This window comes from Lineus longissimus, chromosome 9 (assembly GCF_910592395.1).
Source record: "Lineus longissimus chromosome 9, tnLinLong1.2, whole genome shotgun sequence".
In the NCBI taxonomy this organism is placed as follows: domain Eukaryota; kingdom Metazoa; phylum Nemertea; class Pilidiophora; order Heteronemertea; family Lineidae; genus Lineus; species Lineus longissimus.
Genome location: NC_088316.1, coordinates 13,489,812 through 13,511,227, shown reverse-complemented (window position 1 = coordinate 13,511,227; position 21,416 = coordinate 13,489,812). Strand labels below are relative to the sequence as shown.

General features: G+C 39.8%; 1 protein-coding gene across 1 annotated transcript in view; it reads left to right on the top strand.

Annotated features, from left to right (window-relative positions):
- Positions 1 to 1,715: 1,715 nt before the first annotated feature.
- Positions 1,716 to 21,416, top strand: part of LOC135493095 (Krueppel-like factor 12) — a 33,525-nt gene continuing 13,824 nt past the window's right edge. The window contains exons 1-3 of the mRNA XM_064779983.1: positions 1,716 to 1,851; positions 3,750 to 3,939; positions 5,390 to 6,695. Of these exons, the coding sequence (XP_064636053.1) occupies positions 3,784 to 3,939; positions 5,390 to 6,695 (1,462 nt within the window). The 5' untranslated portion in view covers positions 1,716 to 1,851; positions 3,750 to 3,783. The remainder of the gene's footprint in view (positions 1,852 to 3,749; positions 3,940 to 5,389; positions 6,696 to 21,416) is intronic.

Below are 21,416 nucleotides of genomic sequence, written 5' to 3'. Positions count from 1 at the left end.
TGAGGAAAAAGAGTGGGCTATACCTCCGGAGTGTACTCATAGGGAACCACTGTTCCCGCTTCCAGTTATGGTTGACCGCATTGTTGCATCCAATCCAGAATATGGTTTACGATTCGCACAAATTTGACAGGCTCGATCAGATTATCTGCATATTATAGAATAGGTCAATAACTTTGATTATCCACAAATCCGAAATCTCAGACCACGCGTCCAGGCATCCAGATTTTTTGGTCCAGATCACCTGGGCACGTGTGGGCACGTGTGGGCACGGTCCAGGTGAGGGAACCCTTCTCACCTGTCCACATGAATGAGGGACACCCACGCTGGACCAGCACGGCTTGGCGGCGCGTGTCGCCCGGCACGTGCCTTGATGCGGGGTCCTCCAACCTGTGACGGAATTTGGGACACGCGGTCTTGAACAATGATCGGATGTCGGCTGACGCGTGTGCCCCTGATAATGTCATGGAATTGCAATTAGATCCCAAATATTGCACACTCCAGCGGCAACCTTGAAAAATTGACAGCTCTTGGGGCATGCTTTCATTTTTCGAAAACGCAGTGCACCTTGGCCAAGAGCGCTTATGACAAAATCGGTGTAACGGGAATCATTATCCGCCTGAAAACTAGTCAGTTCTATTCTATACATGTATTAGATGACGGATTAAATTATTTTCCCGCCATGAAATTCCCCGGCATGAAATTTACTCCACAAAGTCAAAATGAGCTTCATCCTCGAATACCAGGGTAAATTAAGCCTCCTCTTGGCGCAGACATCGCGGTCAAGCTCGGTAAGTGCCGAGTGAGGCCCTGAAGCTCAGAATGCATTACCCCCTAGTGTGATGGAAAGATGACATAAAAATCATCCTTATCATGACAGTGTTTGCTCTACGTCCGTTGTTGCACAGAGAGACTTTCCACATATCTATGGTCAATGGTGTTTACGTATACTAGTCTTATGAGGACAAAGTCACAACCTAAACATCGGGAGAGGCAGGAGCCATGTATAAGGTCAGATGAAGTTGCACGAATTCGCAATAGGGGTCTTTCTTATCTGACAGCAGTACATCGAACCTATTCACGCTTGAAGGAGGAGAAGGTCCATCTTGTGCTGAGTCAAACAGAACTTAGTATATACTCCTGTGGATCATCAGATCTCCAGAAGATGACCAGTAATTTTACCCCATATAGCTCCTGCCTAATACAGTGATAGTCTCCCTTTAAGGTAAACGTACAGTTGACTATATTGAAAGATATGACATGAACAAAAAATTTGACACCTTATCATACAAATGTCACATATTTTCCGTTCACACCTCACAGGTGTGGTAGGAAAATCTTGTCCTAGGATTCAATGTCAAAGGGACAAGTATTTTATGATGAATAGGAGGACTTGGGTCTCTTTAGAACACTACACCTTGAGCATATCGACAGTTGTTTAGTGCAAAGGCCCGTAACACTGTTGTCGTTTGACGGGAAAAACTATAACCCCCAACACATCATCACATAACAGCAGCGAAACCCCAACCGGAACAGAATCTGTCTCTTGACAGTGGCGGCACCTATGAACGCACGTTCTAACTAATCCGTAGGCGTTTCGGTTGCAGCTGCTTAATGGAGTGAGTTGCATTCATTGGGTGATATTAATAGACCCGTGAGGAATATGACAGCTCGCTAGGCGCGTGTCGTGACACTTTCTGATCTGCCACCCTCTTGATCGGATCGCAATTGACGCCCGGACAGAAAGTTGATTGACATCAGAAAATTCAGTGGAGTTTTCATATTTTAGTTTACATCTTATAGTATTCGTTTCTGAATTGGACTTCGTCATTTTGATTCGTCTTCATGACTGTTGTAAGTTTGTTTTTATTTGTTTCTTATTTCATTCCTTTTTTGACTTTTGTTGTTTTCAACTTGTTATCTGTTTTGCAATTCGGTTTATTTATTATCTGATTTCAGGAAGAGTTTAATGAACTCTTCCAAACTTTAAAGCTTTTGTCAGTTTATAGCAACAAGTATAAAGCGTCTGTTCATTATAACAATTAGTTCTTGGAACGCAACTTGACTTTGTAGTTTATGTTGTTAACTGCTAAAAGAAAATCAATTTGATTCAATTTGCACAACAGAATGAATTGTCAAAACTATAGATAAAAAGGAATCAAAGATAGGTTATGTTTAGCATATCTAGATAGTCATTTGAATAAGATTATTATAATGCAAAGGAAAGTTTAGCTGACAGGTTGGAAACCTTTGCGGCTGTCGTGTTACAGTATAGTCTGATGACGTAATCTTCGCGTTTGTCAACTGTGCGTCTATCATGTAACTATAGCCTATCTTCTGGCTTCAGATTATCTTTGTTTTCAGTTATCAATACTTTAAATCCCCTTCCTTGTATCCCTCGCACTTTAACCCTTTAACGAACAAAAGTTGTTTTTTTTACTGGTATCTAATCCTACAAAATTATTGAGGAACATTTTTTTACGGTCGACGCGATTGACGCCCTACTGAAAGCGCAGGAAAACGTTTTTGGGTGGGTGGGTGGGGTTGTTGACATATTTCATCATCAAAATAGTACTTTTGTTAAACAAAATCCGATAAGACGCAACAATGAGGAAAACCTGGGAGGTTCAGGACGAGTTTCATATGTATTGCTATACATGAGGTTTTGCGTTTCCGTGAGAGTGGATATGAAATGGGATATTTAGCCGAAAATGTCGGGCAATTTGAGCGCATTTTATGAGGGGGGTCGTATCAAGAGGTAAGTTTGTTGTCTCTTGGTGAAGAAACCGGGGTAGAGAATGAACTATTAAACTTTCGAAACGAGGAGGCTATAATCATGTAACATGGGTAATAAAGCTGCCGAATTATTTTGATGAACTAAGTCAATATATGCCTAGTATCACCTTCTTGAGTACACAATGAATACATTTTGAATCAGTCTATAAAGGAAGAAAATTGTCTGACATCGTGCGCAACCCGAACTAAAGACCTCCAGACGACTGGGTTCATTTTCCAACAAATTAATAGATGTCCTTTCAAAATCCTTGAATGAAAATAGATATCATCATCCTATTTCAGAATTATTTTTTGATATAAAGTACATGTAGTAAGAGAAAGTGTCATTAAGTGCACTTCCGGAGTCGCCATGATCTTTATCTAAAAAACAAATGGCGCTTTATAACCGATAACAGCATCCTTTTGAAGTGCAGGAAGTTTTTTCCTAATACCCAATTCTAACTAACGGTATTCAAATGTTCTAAATCCTATTTCAATAGACTGAACAAATAAAATTCGGTCGCATTGATAGGTCACGTGAGTTGTGACGTGTTGTTATTCGTAGCCAAGCCCGATGTACACACAGAAAACAACCGAGGCTTGTTTTCCCCAGTCGGGTTTTAGCAGAAAAGTAAACTTCAGTTGGTGACTAAATATAAGATTTTGATTGTTTGAATCAAAACCTAAGCCTCGTCCAGTCGTTTGGCGGCAAAAATAGCCAAAAACAAACCTACGACGCGAGAGCAGACGTTTTCGACGGAATTTAACGAGTACTCCCGAACCATCTCGTTCATTCATGATTTTCCTAATTTGCATATTAAAATTAGATTAAGCCCCGCCTTTTTGACCATATAAGTGAAATTGCGTAGGCTTATAACATTGCCGACTCTCGCTAACGGTGTTCATTCATAAATTTGTGATATCGAGGTGGAAGCTATAGGCAGCGCCTTTTAACGAGCCTTTTTACTGTTTTTAAGGGTGTAAGAGCGGAGCCTCTCCCCCTGGGTGATCATGGCGGATATAGTGTGCCTATCACCCGAAGATTTTGAGGTTTTTGATGACCAAATCGTCCCAGATCCTGACGATTGTTTCCTACCGCCCAACGAAGCGACTACGGCTTTGCTAACAACCTCAACCTCTACTACAAGCAGCACGATAACCTCCCAGGTTAGTTCCCAGTACTCAAATTCAGCCGATTTTCGTATAAATTCTCTTTTTCGCTCATAAATGTCATGTATACTGCTCTGTACGTCGATATATTGTATACGATAGCGCGCACTACCGTGATTGATTCATAAAAATCATCAGCTGGTGCAACGTTATGCGCGTCTATATCTACACTGTACATTGATGTACACGGTTGCGTATACAATGTATTCCACTAACGCACACTGCCTTCTGGCGTAACTAACAGGAGGGCTTTCCAAGATCCTGTGGCACTTAGCCAAAATTTTCCGCACTTTTCCAATACATTAACAGTAGGCTTACTAGGCCTCTAACTACAAAGGCCTACTTTGTTTTTCATTCTTTCTTAATCTTGGCTTTTTTCTCATCAATTTTCAAGTCGACTTTTCACCATTTGTTTCATCATCCCCTTGCATCCCCTTGGCCTTTCACCGTTCATTCCTTGGCCTTTCCAACACTGTGCCCCAAACCCCCATACCAAGGCTCTTTTCTAATTGTTACATAACTGATTGCAAATGTCATTAGGTGAAGCCTTAGCTTGGAAAAGGTTTTAATTTAAAGTCAAAACTTAATTTTACCCAAAACCGTATTGTGGTATTTAATGCAAGACAATTATTTCTGATCTCCCTTACAAGCCTTATTAACCAAAATCTCTGCTTTCTGAGTGAAGTTTATCTTTGATGTTTTTGTGATGCTTTCCAGTGTGCATACTTAATGCTTTGTTGGTAGAGTTGTGATAGTCCCTTTAAGTCCTACTAAGTGTCCATGGTCAACTGCCTACAGTACTGCCCAGAAGTAACATCGCATATTGCACTAAACATACAGTCTACAAACTTGACTGATGCTGCACTTCAAATGCTGCCCTGTCTTGAGAAGTTTAGATTGTTACATTGGAAGTTATTTCTGGACAGTACTGTGTCAGGACCTTTTAATTTGACCAATCATGCATTTTACAATTTTTTATTTTTACTTGCTGGTACCTGTCACATTCTGTTGCTAAGTTTACTGAATTGAATCTGGGCGCTGTCAGTCAGCTTAAGGAAATCAATAAAGTGCTATTTTATCAATGGCTGTACATGTAGTTTATGTTGCGTAATACTCATACTGAACTATAGTATGCCCCTAAAATATGGATTTTCAGATCAGATTTCTGCTTTTGATCGAATGAATCATAAAAAGTTGTGATATATATTCAGTGTGTTGATAAGTGTGATGCCTTGCATTATATTACATGTATGCTGTTTTGCACATGCAGAGATTTGAGTTAACCCTCAGATGTTCATTTGAATAAATGTTAACATGATGTGGATTCCATAAGGGCTAAGACCCTTCAAAGATCAAAGCATGGTCAGGTTGGCTTATAGGTTGCCAATAACTTTGGACTTTGTAGGGTGAAATTAACAAAAAATTAAACCCCTTTGTTTTTTTTCAGGCAAAAACCGAACTGGATCAATATATTGCACAACTCTGTTCGGAAAACGGCTTAAATTCACCATTATTCAAGAAACCACGACGAGAAAGTGCTTCAGTTGTGGACGAATTTTTTCAGGAGGACAAAAGTGGTGTTGATTTGAACTTTAATGTTAGCATGAACTTGAAGATGTTGCCTAGATTATCGCATCACTACCATAACAATTACCACAGGAGTGGCTACCAGTACATGAAAATGGAAAATTCTTTCAATAACATTCGGCGAGAGAGTTCAAGTCTTGTCGACGACTTCTTTCATATTGGTGGTGAAAAAACAATGAATTTCGAACACTACAATAAAAGTATTCAAAACACTGTACCACTAGGGCCACCTGAGGTACCAAATGTCTCACTGCCAAAAATGCCTGGGTGTTCTGAACCCAATTCTGTTGTTAAGAAAATGGACTTGGAAGGCGGTGTTGATAATTTTTGGGATGATTTTCAGCAGTGTTTGCAGACTACTAGGACGGGTGGCAGAGATGAAAATATGGAGCCGCCTAATATGAAAAACATGCAGGGAGGTATGATGCAGCGGTCGTGTCCCTCCGAGGCCGAGTTTGATTTGGGGAAGGTGAAGAAAGAGCCTGGAATGGAGTATGAGAACTGTTGTAATTACGAACTTGGTAAAACGATTGATTGCAAACAGGAGAGTCTCGAGCAGAGCAGCTGCCAGTACACGAGCTCTCCAATGCAATGTGGTTCACCACTGGATTGCTCAAACACACTGTCTTGCTCAACCTCTATGGGTCCATGTTCAGTGAACACGTCGTGTGTGGTTTCCTGTTCCAGTTCTTGTTCGCCGGGTGTGGACAAGACGGAGCGCCCGAAATCGCTGATTCTTCCCAAGCCATCGTTAAATCTAATCATGCCGCCTCATCAAAATTTGGCCACACCGTCGTCAGGGAGTTCTTGTCCATATTCTGTCGCTCCGATGATGTATCAGAATGCCAACAGTCGACCATATGCGTATAGTGATTCCGGCATGTCAAGCCCACAGTCGATGCCACCCACACCGCCTGCGTCTCAACCGGGCAGTCCCAACGGTGACGAGTACCCACCTCCTCCGCCATATCCAGGGACTGCCAATGTGACGCCACTCAGGTACCTCGTGTCTGCCCCACTGCTGAATGATGGCATGCACCCGGAGATCCCTCGCACGCCGTCCGGTATGGTTAGGAACACGCACCCCGGCTGCACGACGATACGCTATAACAGAAAAAATAACCCAGACCTTGAGAAGAGACGAATCCACTACTGCGACTTTCCCAGTAAGTACCGATTATTCTTATAATTCTTCTAACATATGGGTATAATTAATTGTTGGACATCCCAAAAGAAACTCTGACTAAATCATTTTAAAACAACGTTCCCTTAAATTGCCCTGTTCTGATCTAAAACACCCAAGTATGAAGTAATTGAAAACAAATTTGTCAAGATTTTTTGTGGGATGCCCTGTACAAATTTGATGAAAGTGTTCTCCAAAATGATTGAAAAGCTTTGTGTAAATCATAAGTTCACACATTTCTTCTCATCACCCGCTATTCCATAGTTGAAATCCTGTGGTGCCATCTCGTAATTGAACTCTGCTTTAAAAGCTTCATAGGGTAGACACTCGATAGCATATTTTAGATTTGTTTTAAATGAAAGTGTTATATTGTAATTACCGTAATTTTGCAAGAGACTGATATTTGACACTTTTGTTTACAATAAGGAGAGTGACTCAATAAGATACACTCAAAGAATAACTAAACTATTTATAGTGGTGTACCTGTGCCTTATGATATCTCAAATTTCTTCTCACCTGACTTCATACACAGTAACAATCGTGTCGCTACTCAATCAGTCTATAGCATGAATGGCAAAATTCTATATATCTCCTCATTCAAGCCATATTTGTCATTGCTGTTTTTGTGTCTGATGTATTTTGTCCCCCCCATGTCATAAAATCTACTATCAAGAATTTAAGATTCATTCAGCATATAAGGCAAAAAACACTCTTTCCCTCACTCTGCATGCATGGATTAAAGTAATCCGGTGTTGCCATGGCAACAAAGGGTTTCAGTCCCCGGGGATCGTGTGATACCCTGCCTCGTGAACAAACCTTACGAAATGTGCGCTCAGTACGAGACGCGACTGAACTGCGCTATTTTAAGACTCTTCATTACATGCGCACATTGATCTCTGCACTCGGTGGTCTGTTTGTCAATTTCCATGACGACTGCCGGGTATGCCATTTGCCAATATTTAATAAAAAATCCACTCGTGAGATAGATTAACCACACAACTTCCTATTAAAACGGCGTACCTCAATATTGAACTTTCATGTGGATCTGTTCAGTTGAATGCAAAAAGATATTGGTGAAAATGACAAATATATGAAGAAGCCCCACTTTTGGAAATTAACCCTCTCAATCAGAATTCGAGAATTTTTTATCTTGATGGTAAATCTTGGGCAATTGTTGCAAAATTTTGAATGACATGGTGTATAAATGATGCAATCTATTGAATTTTTTTGTAATTTACTGATGAGCCTTTAAACTGGGCCATTACCTTCTAAATTGGGTCAGTAGTTCAAGTTTGTGTACAACAAGTTTATTATGCCCTCCATCCTGTTTTTGCCGGCTTGTTTGAAATCTGAGCAGCATTGCTATCATGTGATATGACATCATCACCAGTAACACTCCCATGTCGGCATGGAGATTCTGGCGTTATTTCCTGGAAGAGAAACTACAGAATAGATACTAATACTATAGGCCTCTACAGAAGAGAAAGTGAAATGGGGGACCATATCATCCCCCCCCCCACCACCACCACTACCATCCCACACTCCTATGACTTCCATCCCACACTCCTGCTATGACTTCCATCACTCACTCCTTCTAGAACTTCCGTCCCACACTCCTGCTATGACTTTCGTCCCACACTCCTGCTAGGACTTCCAATCCCGCACTCCTGCTATGACTTCCATTCCGCACTCCTGCTATGACTTCCGTCCCACACTCCTGCTATGACTTCCCATCCCACACTCCTGCTATGACTTCCATCCCGCACCCCTGCTATGACTTCCATCCCGCACTCCTGCTATGACTTCCATCCCACACTCCTGCTATGACTTCCATCCAAAGGAGAAACTGCAGAGTATCTCCGATTGTGCAACGCTAATACCAAGAATGATCAAACATATTTATTAACTACATGTACTTCTAATGATAGACACTACAAAATGGAAACTGAAATCTGAACTGCTTCAGTCCCCCTCTTCTGTTATATTCTACTTCAGAGCAATTCTCCTACCCCCCCCCCCCCCCCCAAGACTTCACGTCAATGATTAGAACCTGTAAAAGAATATGTATGATAAGTTTTTAGAGGAAATATGGGACTTATCGTCTGTTTATAGAGACTGACATAATCTCCGACCAGTTCTGCCCGGTGTGGCCATATATGGTGAAACCACTGTCAATCTGGGTATTAAGGATTAACAAGCTCTCAAAACATGGTTGGCTTCTGAATATAAGAATCTTTATGAGGATTTGGACCCGTAAAAGGTCTGGGGCCATTTAGAAAGAATAATCTATAAATGGGGAAGATTTGGCTCAAAGTTTAGGCCTACTACTTACTCAGGCTACTAATACTATGACAGTTTTATGCTGTAGGATACAGCTACTGTAATGACCTTCTGTAGTGACTCAATTTCCCAACAATTCGTTTAATGAATGAAACCACATGATTTTTTAAGGATCTCAATTCGTAACCGCCCAAGAGTCAATTATTTGTGATTTTGATATCACTACTATGGAATGTTAGCGTTGTTATTGTATTGTGATGGGAACACCAGTAAAATAACCACCTGAAAGTGGGGCAAGAATTTGTCAGAAACCACCATGAAAAGCATGAATGAACTCATTAGCATAAAATATGTAATTAATGTTAGTAGGTGAAGACTAAAATTGTCAATTTTGAGGTTATTTTGCTCAATTTTGACTGGGATTTTAGTGGTATGTTGATTATTTGAGTTATTCTTCATGATAGTCATGAGAAATAAGGTGTGACTGGCTGAAAAGTGTGTTTTTCAAAATATAGTATTATGTCGTGTCAGTCATCTCATCCAACATGGCAGGTTCATTCCTGATCAAACCATTCATAAAGAACAAGTGCTGCCATCTTCAGTACAAGAAATGAACTACATTTCTCTCAATGAAAATAGGTTACAATCAATATCAACATAATTTATAGTTGTTTATCAGTTGACAATAAACCTTATCTAGTGTTTTTGTGTGTACCTTTTGATTAAAATACAGGTAAAATTCAATATTGTATTTTCAAAATGTATTTTGCCTTATATCCCACTGGTATGTACACAGGCCTCTTATAAAAACTTATGTAATGGTCTTACTATAGGGGAAAATACATGAATGGGGCCACATGAATGAACCAAGCGTTGGGTATTATGAATGGAAGAGACTTTAATGGTTGGCAACAGCAGAGCGTATTGGCTTGCTTTTAATGTAGTCTGACCTGATTCCGGATATAATATTCCATTGAATGTTCTACAGCGTACATTAGTGACATGTATAACAGTATATAGATTAGTCTGGTGGTCGTTTTCTCATGTCAAGTACAAATTTTTCCTGTGTGTGTGCGTTTATTGAATTATCTCGGGTTAACGTGTCTTGTCGGGAAAAAAATCAATCTCAGAATGGGAAAATAGCGTAAATACTTGATAACCAGTGTTGAGGGAGCTGAGGCTTGTGAATCGACGAAGATGGGTGTAAAAGTCGTGGGGAGAGATATAAGAATTGTGGAAAATACATTTTTGTAATAGGTCAGATTGTGAAATAGGGAATTTAATTGGTAAAAACCAGGGCAAGAACCCATTATACACCAGGGTGAGGTAAAGGCAAGTTTGACAAAATGACCTGCTGCTCCTAGAGTCTGATACCCAATGTGGGGGGTCTTGACTTCAAGCGCCCTATAACATATTTATGTTTGAGACAAATACCATGTTGTTGGCCATGATTGTATGAGTTTTCTACTGTGTATGCCTTTATACTTATTCCTGAGTAAATAATCCGAGATATTTTATCATACACTTTTAAATCTGTCAATGAACTGGCTTGTATTCCAAAGCAGCTGTTGAGAATTTTTAAAGTCTTTTTATCATCATGATGACTTATATTGACCTACGGCAGCTATTCATAATCATATAAAAATTTGTGAAGAAGTAGAAAATACAGTTATAATAAGTGTGTTTGGCCTCCCTCCCCTGAAAACAAGTTTATTACCCACTCCACCATAATCTATGTTCAGAGGTCGAGGAAAAAGTTGGGTGAGCACCGCCCAATTTTTTGTCTTGAAAAGACCCCTGGCCAGCTCCTCGGCTAAAATATTCATCACAACACTTGATGACTTGTCCGTTCACCTTCACCTGATTTGAACCCTTCTCGGTCCCTTACTCATCTCGATCTCAACCATTCAGGAATGAGATGACTACCGGGATTTTTTATCCAAAGTATATTAAGACACAGCTTCTCTGGTTTCCATGGCGACTCGGAGGAAGCTGGAGAGGTCTTCCACGTTCGTCGGATAATGTAGCGAGACAGAAGCACACCAATTATGTTAGTGATGAAACCTTGACATAGCAATCAAGAGAATCGCTAAGTGGGGACTAAAATATAACGATTGATTATGAAAGATGGCTGTCAGTGGGGAAATTCATGAGTGGTGCCATCTTGTGGCAGAACGTGATGTCATTCCCTGTTCTGTCTCACCAGTTTCCCGTACGACTAAGAAGTGTGCCAAGCAGTGCCTGACTGGCTGAAGTCTTGATTCTTTTCCAATTTAGATGTAACTTTCGCCACAACTATTTTATCCATATGTGACTTCGCTGTTCCATTCAATCGGATTTCAATTTTGGTAGCGTGCCTATATTCACTGTATAAGAAAACCCTACGATTCCTGATCTTTACTTTTGACCTGTTTGTTTGCCAAACCACTGTCCTTGCTCAATGGGTGAATGGGCCTAATGGTTTGAAAGATTTAAATGTTAATGGTACTTTTAAGCTCTTGTTCATTAACGTCACTCTCAGTAAACGAAACGATGGACATATTATGTGTATATGATATACATCCTTTCAATGTCTAGTTAACTTGAACGAAACACATTCGAAATACAGGTCGTGAAGCCCTGCAAGGTTAAGGGGACAATAAAGAACTACTCTGCATACTAGGCCTTATCTGATGGCAGCTCATCACTAGTAAAAACAAGACTTTGTAAATTGTTGACTAAACGTCTACAAAAATGACATTGGCTGACATTGGCCTTAGTCTTCCTCAGTTTTTGATTTGTTGCAATCTGTAAAGTTGTTATATCAAGTCGAACATTTTGCACTCCTAAAGTTTGCAATTGTATACCCACGTGGCTCTATATGCTTGCGAATTGCCATTTTTTTCAATGCCCTTGGTGACTTTGTTGGCTATCATCACCATTATATCATCATGTGCAGCTGTTGAAGGTGCGAAGTAGCACATGTTCACACATGAGGTCTTCTTGACAGCCTATTTGTAGACCTTGACACTATAGATATTAGCTTGTGCATCTGCCGATCTCCCCCAGGTCCCCCCTCCCCCCCCCCCCCCGAATGCACTAAGATCAAGACATGACAAAAGTTCAAACTTTCCCAATCCACTTTATATTATATAGATGGATGTTAAAAGATTTCGATGAACTAATCATCATTCTGAAATAACTCGAAACTTTTCAATAAAGGAAGTCTTAAATCTCCAACTAAAGTTAAAATCATAAACTTGATAAAGTGAATGTTCTGAAGAGGAAATTGTCTCAATCTTGTTCGTTTTCCATCTCATTCCCTGCATTTACCTTGCAGTGCAACCCTAAAGATTTTTTTAACCTTCATACCCCAAGGGATGTAAAATATCAAATTGTTTTGTGTAAAGAGATAATGTTTTTGTGGCTGCGATGGTTTAGATAGGATCCAATGTCTTCGATCCAGCATCCAAACCAGCTGCCCCGCCCCCACGAAAAAGTTTGAGACTTTTTGATAGTAGACCCCAGTATTTTGGCTGCAGATGGGGTAAGGCCTGGAGCCTTTGTCAGTTCGCTAGAACCAGGTGGAAGTGTATTGTCTCATGCCCTTCCTAATCCCAACTCAAAAAGAATTTCAAGGGAGTGTTATATTTTTCACGACTGTTTCAGTAGATTGGAGCACAAGAAGAGACAACACACCCTGATTTGAAAATACCGGCCGAAACAATTCTTCCAGACGAGCGCCGAAAATTACGTTACCATGGTAGTGTTGTATTATAATGTTTTTGATGAAAAGCAGGTGTGGTCGTATTTGAGAAACTTTTATTCGGGCACACCTAAAACAGTGATGAAATTGGAGCCAAAATTATGCTAGGTCTCGTGTGGGACAATGCCAAATGACAATGGGTCATCATTTCAGTTCAGAGATCACAGGGGCAACATCGGTTCCTGGTTTGAAAATTCAGAAGTTTATGCTTTTGCTTTCTTGGCAGTTGTGCATAAACTTGAAGAAGAAGAAGTTGCTTCTTCATCAGGACGACCTTTGCACTGTCCCTGGCCGGTTTGGAAAGTTTATGCATTTATTTCTTAACAGTTTTGCATGAACTTGAAATGAACTTTGCTTCTTCATACTTCAAACAATGTTTTGAAGACAATTCTTCCCAGATGTAGGCTATTAACACCATATTTCTGTTATGAATTCTTGACTTTTTGCAATGCAGAAAAATGTAGCAAAGATATCAGAATGCGTGTTAGTCCTGGCACTATTTTGATCAAGATACTGTGTTGCATGATTCATGCTGACCATTGAAAGCAGCGAAATTTAGAAAGGTATCAAAAATGCTTGTTTCACAAATTGGGGAGTCTTTTAAGTACCTTAAAAGTTTTGCCCATTCAAATGGTTCAAAAGTGGATTCCATTCCCAGTCAGTCTCTCTAAACTCTCAAGAGAAGTCAACTCAACTCAAATATGAACTTTACGAGTTCAAGATAACTGTAAAGGTATGGTGAAAACGTCTAATGTGACACAGGCATTGTAATAGGCCGACAAGTACCCTCATTGAAGCTAATCAGGTACTCAGGTGTGTGGGCAGCGGCACACGTCGGAATAACCATCGGAATGGTAAGAAGGATGATAACCGACAATGACGTTACACAATTCCATCTGGGCGCGTGCGATCTCACCTGCGATGAGCCAAAAATCGTGGGCATGAGAGCTATCGTCAAAAAATCATAATGTCGGAAAAAGAATTGGTCTGGCACGGGTTTATTATTTTCCGTCGACGGCGCGAGCGAAAACAGAAGGAATTCATGAAACGTGACGGGTGGACAATGGGCACTCACCTGGCTGTGTACCTGTGTGGGCAGTTGATGATGGCCAACATCTTTGCAGCGCTATTGTCAAAACGATGACAATAGACAAATTGAGGCCACAATTAATGAGTTTAATTGTAAGCTTTTACAAATCGAACAATCCCGTAAACAGATTTTCTTTTTGAATGCGATTCAAATCTGAACATCGTATCGAAAAGGACATAAAATATGTCTCGGAACTTGTGCCCCTGAGCGTTGACCTGCATCGCTTTAGAATCGCGACCTGCATTATCTTTTGAAATTTATCTGCGAAATAATTTTACACCACCTACACTTGCCCTATTTTACATTGATTAAACTGGCGACAATTTAACAAATAAAGGGCACACATTTTAACAGATGCTTTTCGACATGGCTTAAGGTGACACTTTCCAAATGACGGCCTTGTAGCACCTTAGCAAAAATTACTGCAACTGTTCTTTAACTATTGTAAAAATATGTCCAGCTGTAAGTCCGTCGATCTTGTCAGCTGGTGGTAGGGAAGTGTGGGTGTCATTCAGAGGTTGCGATGATAATTAGTGTAAAAGTATATGATGAGATATGAGGAATTAACGTGTCCATCCCAGTTTTAAGAGATTATACCTCTGCCCCGAGGACACCTGAGCCTGGTTAATTGTGGCCGCCAACTAGCCCGTGAAAAAAACAGTATCTCTCGGGAAGGTTCAGAGTTGCTGGTCAGGACCCACAGGACGTATCAGCGCTTTTGCTATTTTCATATTTGGGGATTATAAGTAGTGATCTATTGCTCTAGCTATTGTGGCTGTTCTGCCCGCTATTCCCAGGGGTGAGTTTGAAATATGTTTTGTTAAAAACACTTCCAGTTTATTAATCAGGTGACTAATGATGCCATTAAGTTTTTAGTCCACGTTTATGATGGTTAGGGGGGAGGGGGGAAAAGAGAAGGCAAGATAATATGAAAAACCCTTTTTAGCTGTCTTCCAGAAAAACCTTGATTGCGCATAGTAACAAAAGCACTGTTTTTTTTAAAGATTTTCCACACAAAAACGATAGTTTTACAATGTTTTGGTCAGCTACATGCGGTGATATTTTGATTTCTCTCAAATCTGCACTCAATAACTCAGTCTGTAATAATACCTGGATATCATCGTGGCAGGTATACAGTAAGCAATTAAATGGCCAGTCTATCACAATATTTTTATCGGCCAATCAGATATTTGGTATATATACACAACCAGACGTTAGTTGACACCATTCCTACGGAAATTACACGTATGAAAATAGTGTGATATGTATCGGACAAAATAAATGCATTTGTAATGCAGATTCGAATACAATAAAAACAGACCCCCAAAGAATATGAAAATGTTTCCAAGAAATAATCGTGGAATTGATGCAAGCAAAATCATTGAAAATCATTGACGAGTGCTCTTGCGCCGTATAAATGAATGTCGATTACTTTGTCAGCTGGTTATAGTCAATAAATCGAAAATAGGCCCGAGTGCAGGCATACTATGGAAGGCATGGGCCACACACTTGCGACTGCATGGGGTGTAATGTGCCTTGTTTTATATGGAAAGGTGATGCAATCAATGCCATAATACAGTGTACAACGATTCGCGTCCGAGTCGATAACTTCTGTTAAAAAAATCAAGTGTGTATTTCTACACCGACGTTTTGAAACAAATTCATCTACTCTAGATTCACCGATATAGGACTAGTTGCTACCAAAACAAAGGCCTAGTCAGAACGTGAAGTCATGACCATTTGACAACTTGGTGTCACTAATCCATTGTATATTCAAATTGAACGTGTCAAAATCATCAAATGCCCATGTGCATGATACATAAGAAGATAGCGTTATCATCAAATTCAAATGCAGTTCCAGGCAGTCATACTGTATAGTCACTGCATCGAATCTGTGCAAGACACATGTAAATTAAAAACATGTTCCTCTTTCCGTTACCGCTTTTTTTGTGTGACCCTGCATAGTGATATCACTCTCATAATGTACTCCACGCTAATCTTATTCAACCTTGCCCGTGGCCCGACATTATTCCGAATGTTGACTAAGACCTCGACAGACTCCCCACAAAGAAACGTCTCGCGTGTAGTACTATTATTATGCGATCAAATGGGCCACAAGTCAGAAATAATGGCGTGTGCGAGAACTCCCCAACTCTGGGGTGAATAACAACTGACCTTCGTCACTCCTCAAAAGCACATCGGTTTACGAATGTCTATGACAAAAGATCTCTACTTTTCCCAATTTCATGGCAACACAACCAGACTCGACTATCAATGCATTTCTGTGTAGAAAACTACACAGAAGTACTATACTGCGGGCACCATTCTACTTGAAATTGACTTGGTCATAAAGAGATCATGAGGTCGTGATGTGTGCTCAGGGTTTGTGATGATGGCTGGATTAACTTGAGGTGAATTACCTGATGTGGATGTTCCCCTGATAATTGGGGGTGGTAGATCAAGGGTATCACAAAATTTGAGTCACGAGGACTTTTGGTTTTTATGCAGTCCTTGAGAGAATTCAAATCTAAATTGTAGTTCCTTTACTGCTGGACGTCTTTTTGAAAACATTCTCATTTGGTTGGAGATAACCCTATTGCACTGATGGTTTATGTGTGCGACATGTAATGTATCAACTACCATTAAAAAGTCATGATAAATTGGATAAAATGAAAGCAAAGTAAATTATTTGGATATTTAAAAGTGCTTCACAAGACCAAGTCAATGCTGATCAACATGAAGAAGAAGAGAGATTATTATTTTGTGACTCGCAGATATTGAGGCAATTCTTTATGGTTGATGCAGGACACACAAAGAATGCTGAACTTAAAAATGCTTGTTAAAAAATGCTTGTTAATTCATCTTTCTTCATAACATTTTGGAGAATGCAAATTTCTTTCTCGTGTTATGCATCAACTTCTCTCGTGTGTTATGCGTCAACTTGAGGCTTCGTCAACAGACCAGCACTCCCTATGTCGTTAAAAAGCAAGGCAACCTTCATGCAAATGCATCACGTTCAATGGGGGCTTTCTTTGCGAATCTGCATTGTTTTTCTGCCTAAATGGGTCGTCCTGGTAACGGTTGCAGTTCCCACATCTTCATAACGGGATGACCACACCTTACCTCATCGGATGAAACAAACCAAGGACGCCTAACTCCCGCAATCTTTTGTTGGCGTAGATCTTCAAAACTTTGAAATGTTATTAATTGCGGGTCTTTGTAAAAACCGCACCTAGACTTGAGCTCGGCAGCTGAGTCGGCCGATTTTGATGCTTGCGACAACTAAATAACACAATAGAGGTCACTATTAGTTCATTTAAGCATTGCAAGGGAAGCCACACCTAACCACAAGGCATCTGCCGTGATGTTAAGATTGAAAAGTCTATGGTACTCTTGCAACCAATTTTACCCTGGATGAGACCACACCCTGTAAAATATCTGAACAAATTGAGAAAAAATCCCAGCTGCCTTGCGTTATGAAATTTCATTCGCCCCCATGTCATAAAATGCAGAAAATGGAAATTCTCCTGGATAAAAAAACATACTATGCATTTATCTGTCCGTCAGGGTAGTCCTGAAGCGGTTGAAGTCGAGTTATTTGAATTGTTTTCTTATTATAAACACAATAATCGCACAATAGACAGCCGTCCATCTGATACTTTACTTGTCATCATAACAAGAGTCCCGTTAGTTTTTGCGGGCCTGCACCAGGATTCCCGCCAGTGTGTGGGCAGATCGAACGACAGGCTCGACCAGCATGACAGTTGTGCCTTTTGTTCAGCGCTGTCCAAAATGAACTTCCTGGTATTACCATGCGCCATCTAAATAACGCTTCAATCAAGTTCAGATGCCCTTGATTCAACTTAATTGTCAAGATCAACTTGGACACGAAATTTAGAATAATTTAATGATAAGTAAAACCTCTCTCAAGAGAACGAATCAGTTTCAGTTTTCAAATCTGTATAAAAAAGAGTGTCATTCCAAATTTTACAGCATTGCTACAAATATATAAGTAAATGGAAATTTTCAGTCAGTGTCCGATTCAAAACAGAAATAAAAGCATTTTTCCGTAGGCTTTGGTTCAGAATGACTACAGGTGATATCGCAATTTGTGACTTAATGCAAAACGTATCAACTTCAACGTTTATTGATCAATTATAGTTGTTTAAGTGCCGTCTGAAGATATCTTTATCATCATCGACTGACACTTTAATTATTTATATCAAGTTGCGAATGATTAAAATTATTTTATTGTTGACTTGATTTATGTTTCATACCGAGTGTCAATATTATATATAATTTGAAAGCTATCATCGTATCTCGGACAAATTGTAAGTTCATTTTGGTGAGGCCTATTACTATGATGTTTTTGAAAACGATAGAAACATTGGGAAAATTTATGATTTCAGTCCTCATTTGCTGGATTAAGGTCTCATCATCCTGAGAGGTAGCCACCATGTATCCTTCGCATGATAAAGTCAACCACATAAGCCCTGAAATATCAAAATGACCACCAACGTCAAGGAGTGTGCCCCTTAGTTAGGAGGCATAACCAGAAGTGTGTCCCAATTAGATTTCGATAGTGAGGGGGTGTTGAGCTATCGCCCTGGACACCTCATGGACAATAGCCCGAGGCTCGGACAATTTCAACAAATGGTCAAACTTGAAATTCGACAATTATATTCTCGCGCTTCCTTTGACTCGATAACCCCGACAGCATTTGGCACATTTACATAAGTTAACAATCGTCAGAAAGATACGTCCCTGCCAGGAAGTTGTGTCTTCAACAATTGGATTCATCGGGGTTATGTGCCGCTAGCTTTGTGTCCTCTTTTAAACATTTCGTTTGTCGCGAAGTTCTCAAAGGGCTATTTTTAAGACTTTCGTGTGCAGTTATCTTCTTGGGTACCGAATAGCAATCTGTGTGCATTTTAGGCGGCATGAAGTGCATGTTTCAAATATCTTGTATTGAATGAGTCAGCATCCTACATCTAATCTGAAACATTTCCAAAAACTTGCATGTGTGCCTTTTCTCAAGGTCTTTGCCTTTGATCTCTATTTCATTGTAATGCATTCGACTTTCGATACACACCAATATAAACCCGATCGCAATGTTTTCCATCTGTTTGAGTACGAGAATACGATCGCCAAGGTGCATTCAGTACAGTAGCCTACCGAGATATAGTATGACTTATATCAAACACGTTAAGTCCTCATGCTGCGAGATCTCTTCGAGATTGAATGTGTTTCGAAAATAGAACCCCAAGAAATACGCACTTGATTGTTGGCTGTAAGTCACCTCAACAAAAGATATCTCCGGGAACTAAATTTCTATGATTGCATTCTATTTTTCTGGTTAGAGAAGTTGGATTTTGTTGCGGTGTGTTTTTTGTTGGCATGATAGTCTGTTGACATATCGTCTTGTGATAATTGAGAAAATCTTGTTGGGGTAAAATCTGTACATTTTACATGCATGGACTTTTTGGTGTCTCGTGCGACCTTTGCAAATTGAACATTTCACAAGATCTTGGCGCTTTGGATAAAGTATTCCAACTATCTAATTTTGGGTCATTCCAAGAAGTAACATCTCCCGCTGCGTGAGACAACATTGCAACTCTGTAATCTCAATTGAAGCAATCAAATTTGATCAGTGATTTCGAAAGACACTGAGGCCAAGTATATAAGTTTGGCCAAATAACTTATATGCTCACAGGCGTTTCACTTATGTGTATAAATTATAAATACATTACGACTTGAAATCATCTCCAGCTTTATCTACCAAGGTCCGCTGACTCATTTTACGTGCAAATCTCGGAAACTACCTGGTGTTAGCTTGTTTGAAGATTCATTCCTATTCTTCAGTTACAATTGGCCATTTTCCTAGAAGTGTTAGGCTTTACTAAACACATCATAGTGAATCAGGGGCAGGTGGCTTAGCTTTAGAACTCCCGGCGCGTAAAGTGCCCAACATACCTACAGTGCTGCCCCCTATTAAAACATTAGGGAGTGATGTTATTAAGAATTGTGTGCACTGAGAAATGTGGCAAAAAGCACTAAGTTCGTCACATTTCTGACCTCATGTTGCTTATCATGACAGAACCTTAAGGTCTCATGAGCCATAACTTTCCTCTGTGCGAAACATTCTTGAGATGGCCCCTGGCAGTGGTGATAAATTGTTATGAAAATTTTGGTTGTTATGTCAGTATAGAACAATCATTCTGACAATTATTGGCCATAAACGTGTAATCTGCTATCAACATGGAAAAAGATGTCTGTAAATGAACCTGGCTAGTTTATCTGGTCATATCTGTGTCCTTGTCCATAGCTGATGGTGTGTTTTAGCCAGGATGATATTGGGAGGTGGTGGCTACAGTACCTTGATACTTGGGGCCTAAAAAATGGCCTCCAGAGCCAGGAAAATGTCATCTTTGGAGCCAAAGCAGATGATGTAAAAGTTGGCAGACTTTTCTTTCTTGGAAACCTTGTGTTGCATGGCTTGATTCTGGCACCAGCCCATCTGATGATGCAGCCTAATTACAGAGCAATTTCAGATGATTCAGGATGCAGTTTTCTCCGCATCCATACAAAATGGTTGTGGCAATCATCATTGTTGTAAACAAGTAATTTAGCGGAGTAATTAAGCCACGTTTAACTATTTATTGTCTGTTGCTGTGCAAATGTTAAGCGTTGATACCCCTGGTCGTGTCATATCCCTTGATCAAAAAATAATCGCAGAATGGTTATTATTTCCTGGGAATGTCTGCAAGCGAAACTGAAAAACGTCTGACCATTTTATTTTACCTACCATGTCTCTACTGAAAAAGAAAGTACTTGAGACCTTTCGGTATCTGTCACAAGACAAGGTGTTATCACAATCCTGTTGCAATAATGTCTATAGCAAATAATTATTTTTTGATAAAATTCCCTTGATGTTGGAATGGTGAGTGGGAAATTAATAGTGTGTACTCGATCTCAATCCTTGTGTACATGACTCCATACATTGCGATATCAAAATATCTTAGTGGAATCCTATTGACTTTGAAATTAAAATCAATCGTTCTTGGAAATGGTCACTCAACTGAGACCCCCTTGACACAATCAAATGACTAGACTTGAATAGAAGTTGTTTACTTATCTAAATCAACATGAAATTCTTATTTTCATCTCGAGAAGTAAGATAATTTTTCACTTTGAGTTGTTGTAAGTTATAGATTAGATGAATTCATACTTGGTTCAAGTGGGTACGAAAATGGATCACATGGCTCTAATGAAATAGATAGCAAAATTTTGTGTCTTGTAAAATGAAATAGATAGCAATTTGTGTCTTGTAATCTCATCTATCAAATTTTTGGGCTCAAATGAATGCAAGTCAGTGTTCTAAGCATTTTTTGTCTTTAAAATCTTGCTGTTCTCCAATGAAATGACGTGTCATCAGACATTGTTGACACCAAGCCTGCACGAATCGAAATTGAAACGATGACCGTGAAATATCAGCAGACGTATAAACAAGACTATTCCTGTTGACTGATTTTGTTGTCGGTTTCAGATCGAATCTATTTTCATAGTTTTCCACGAATATCATCTTCGGT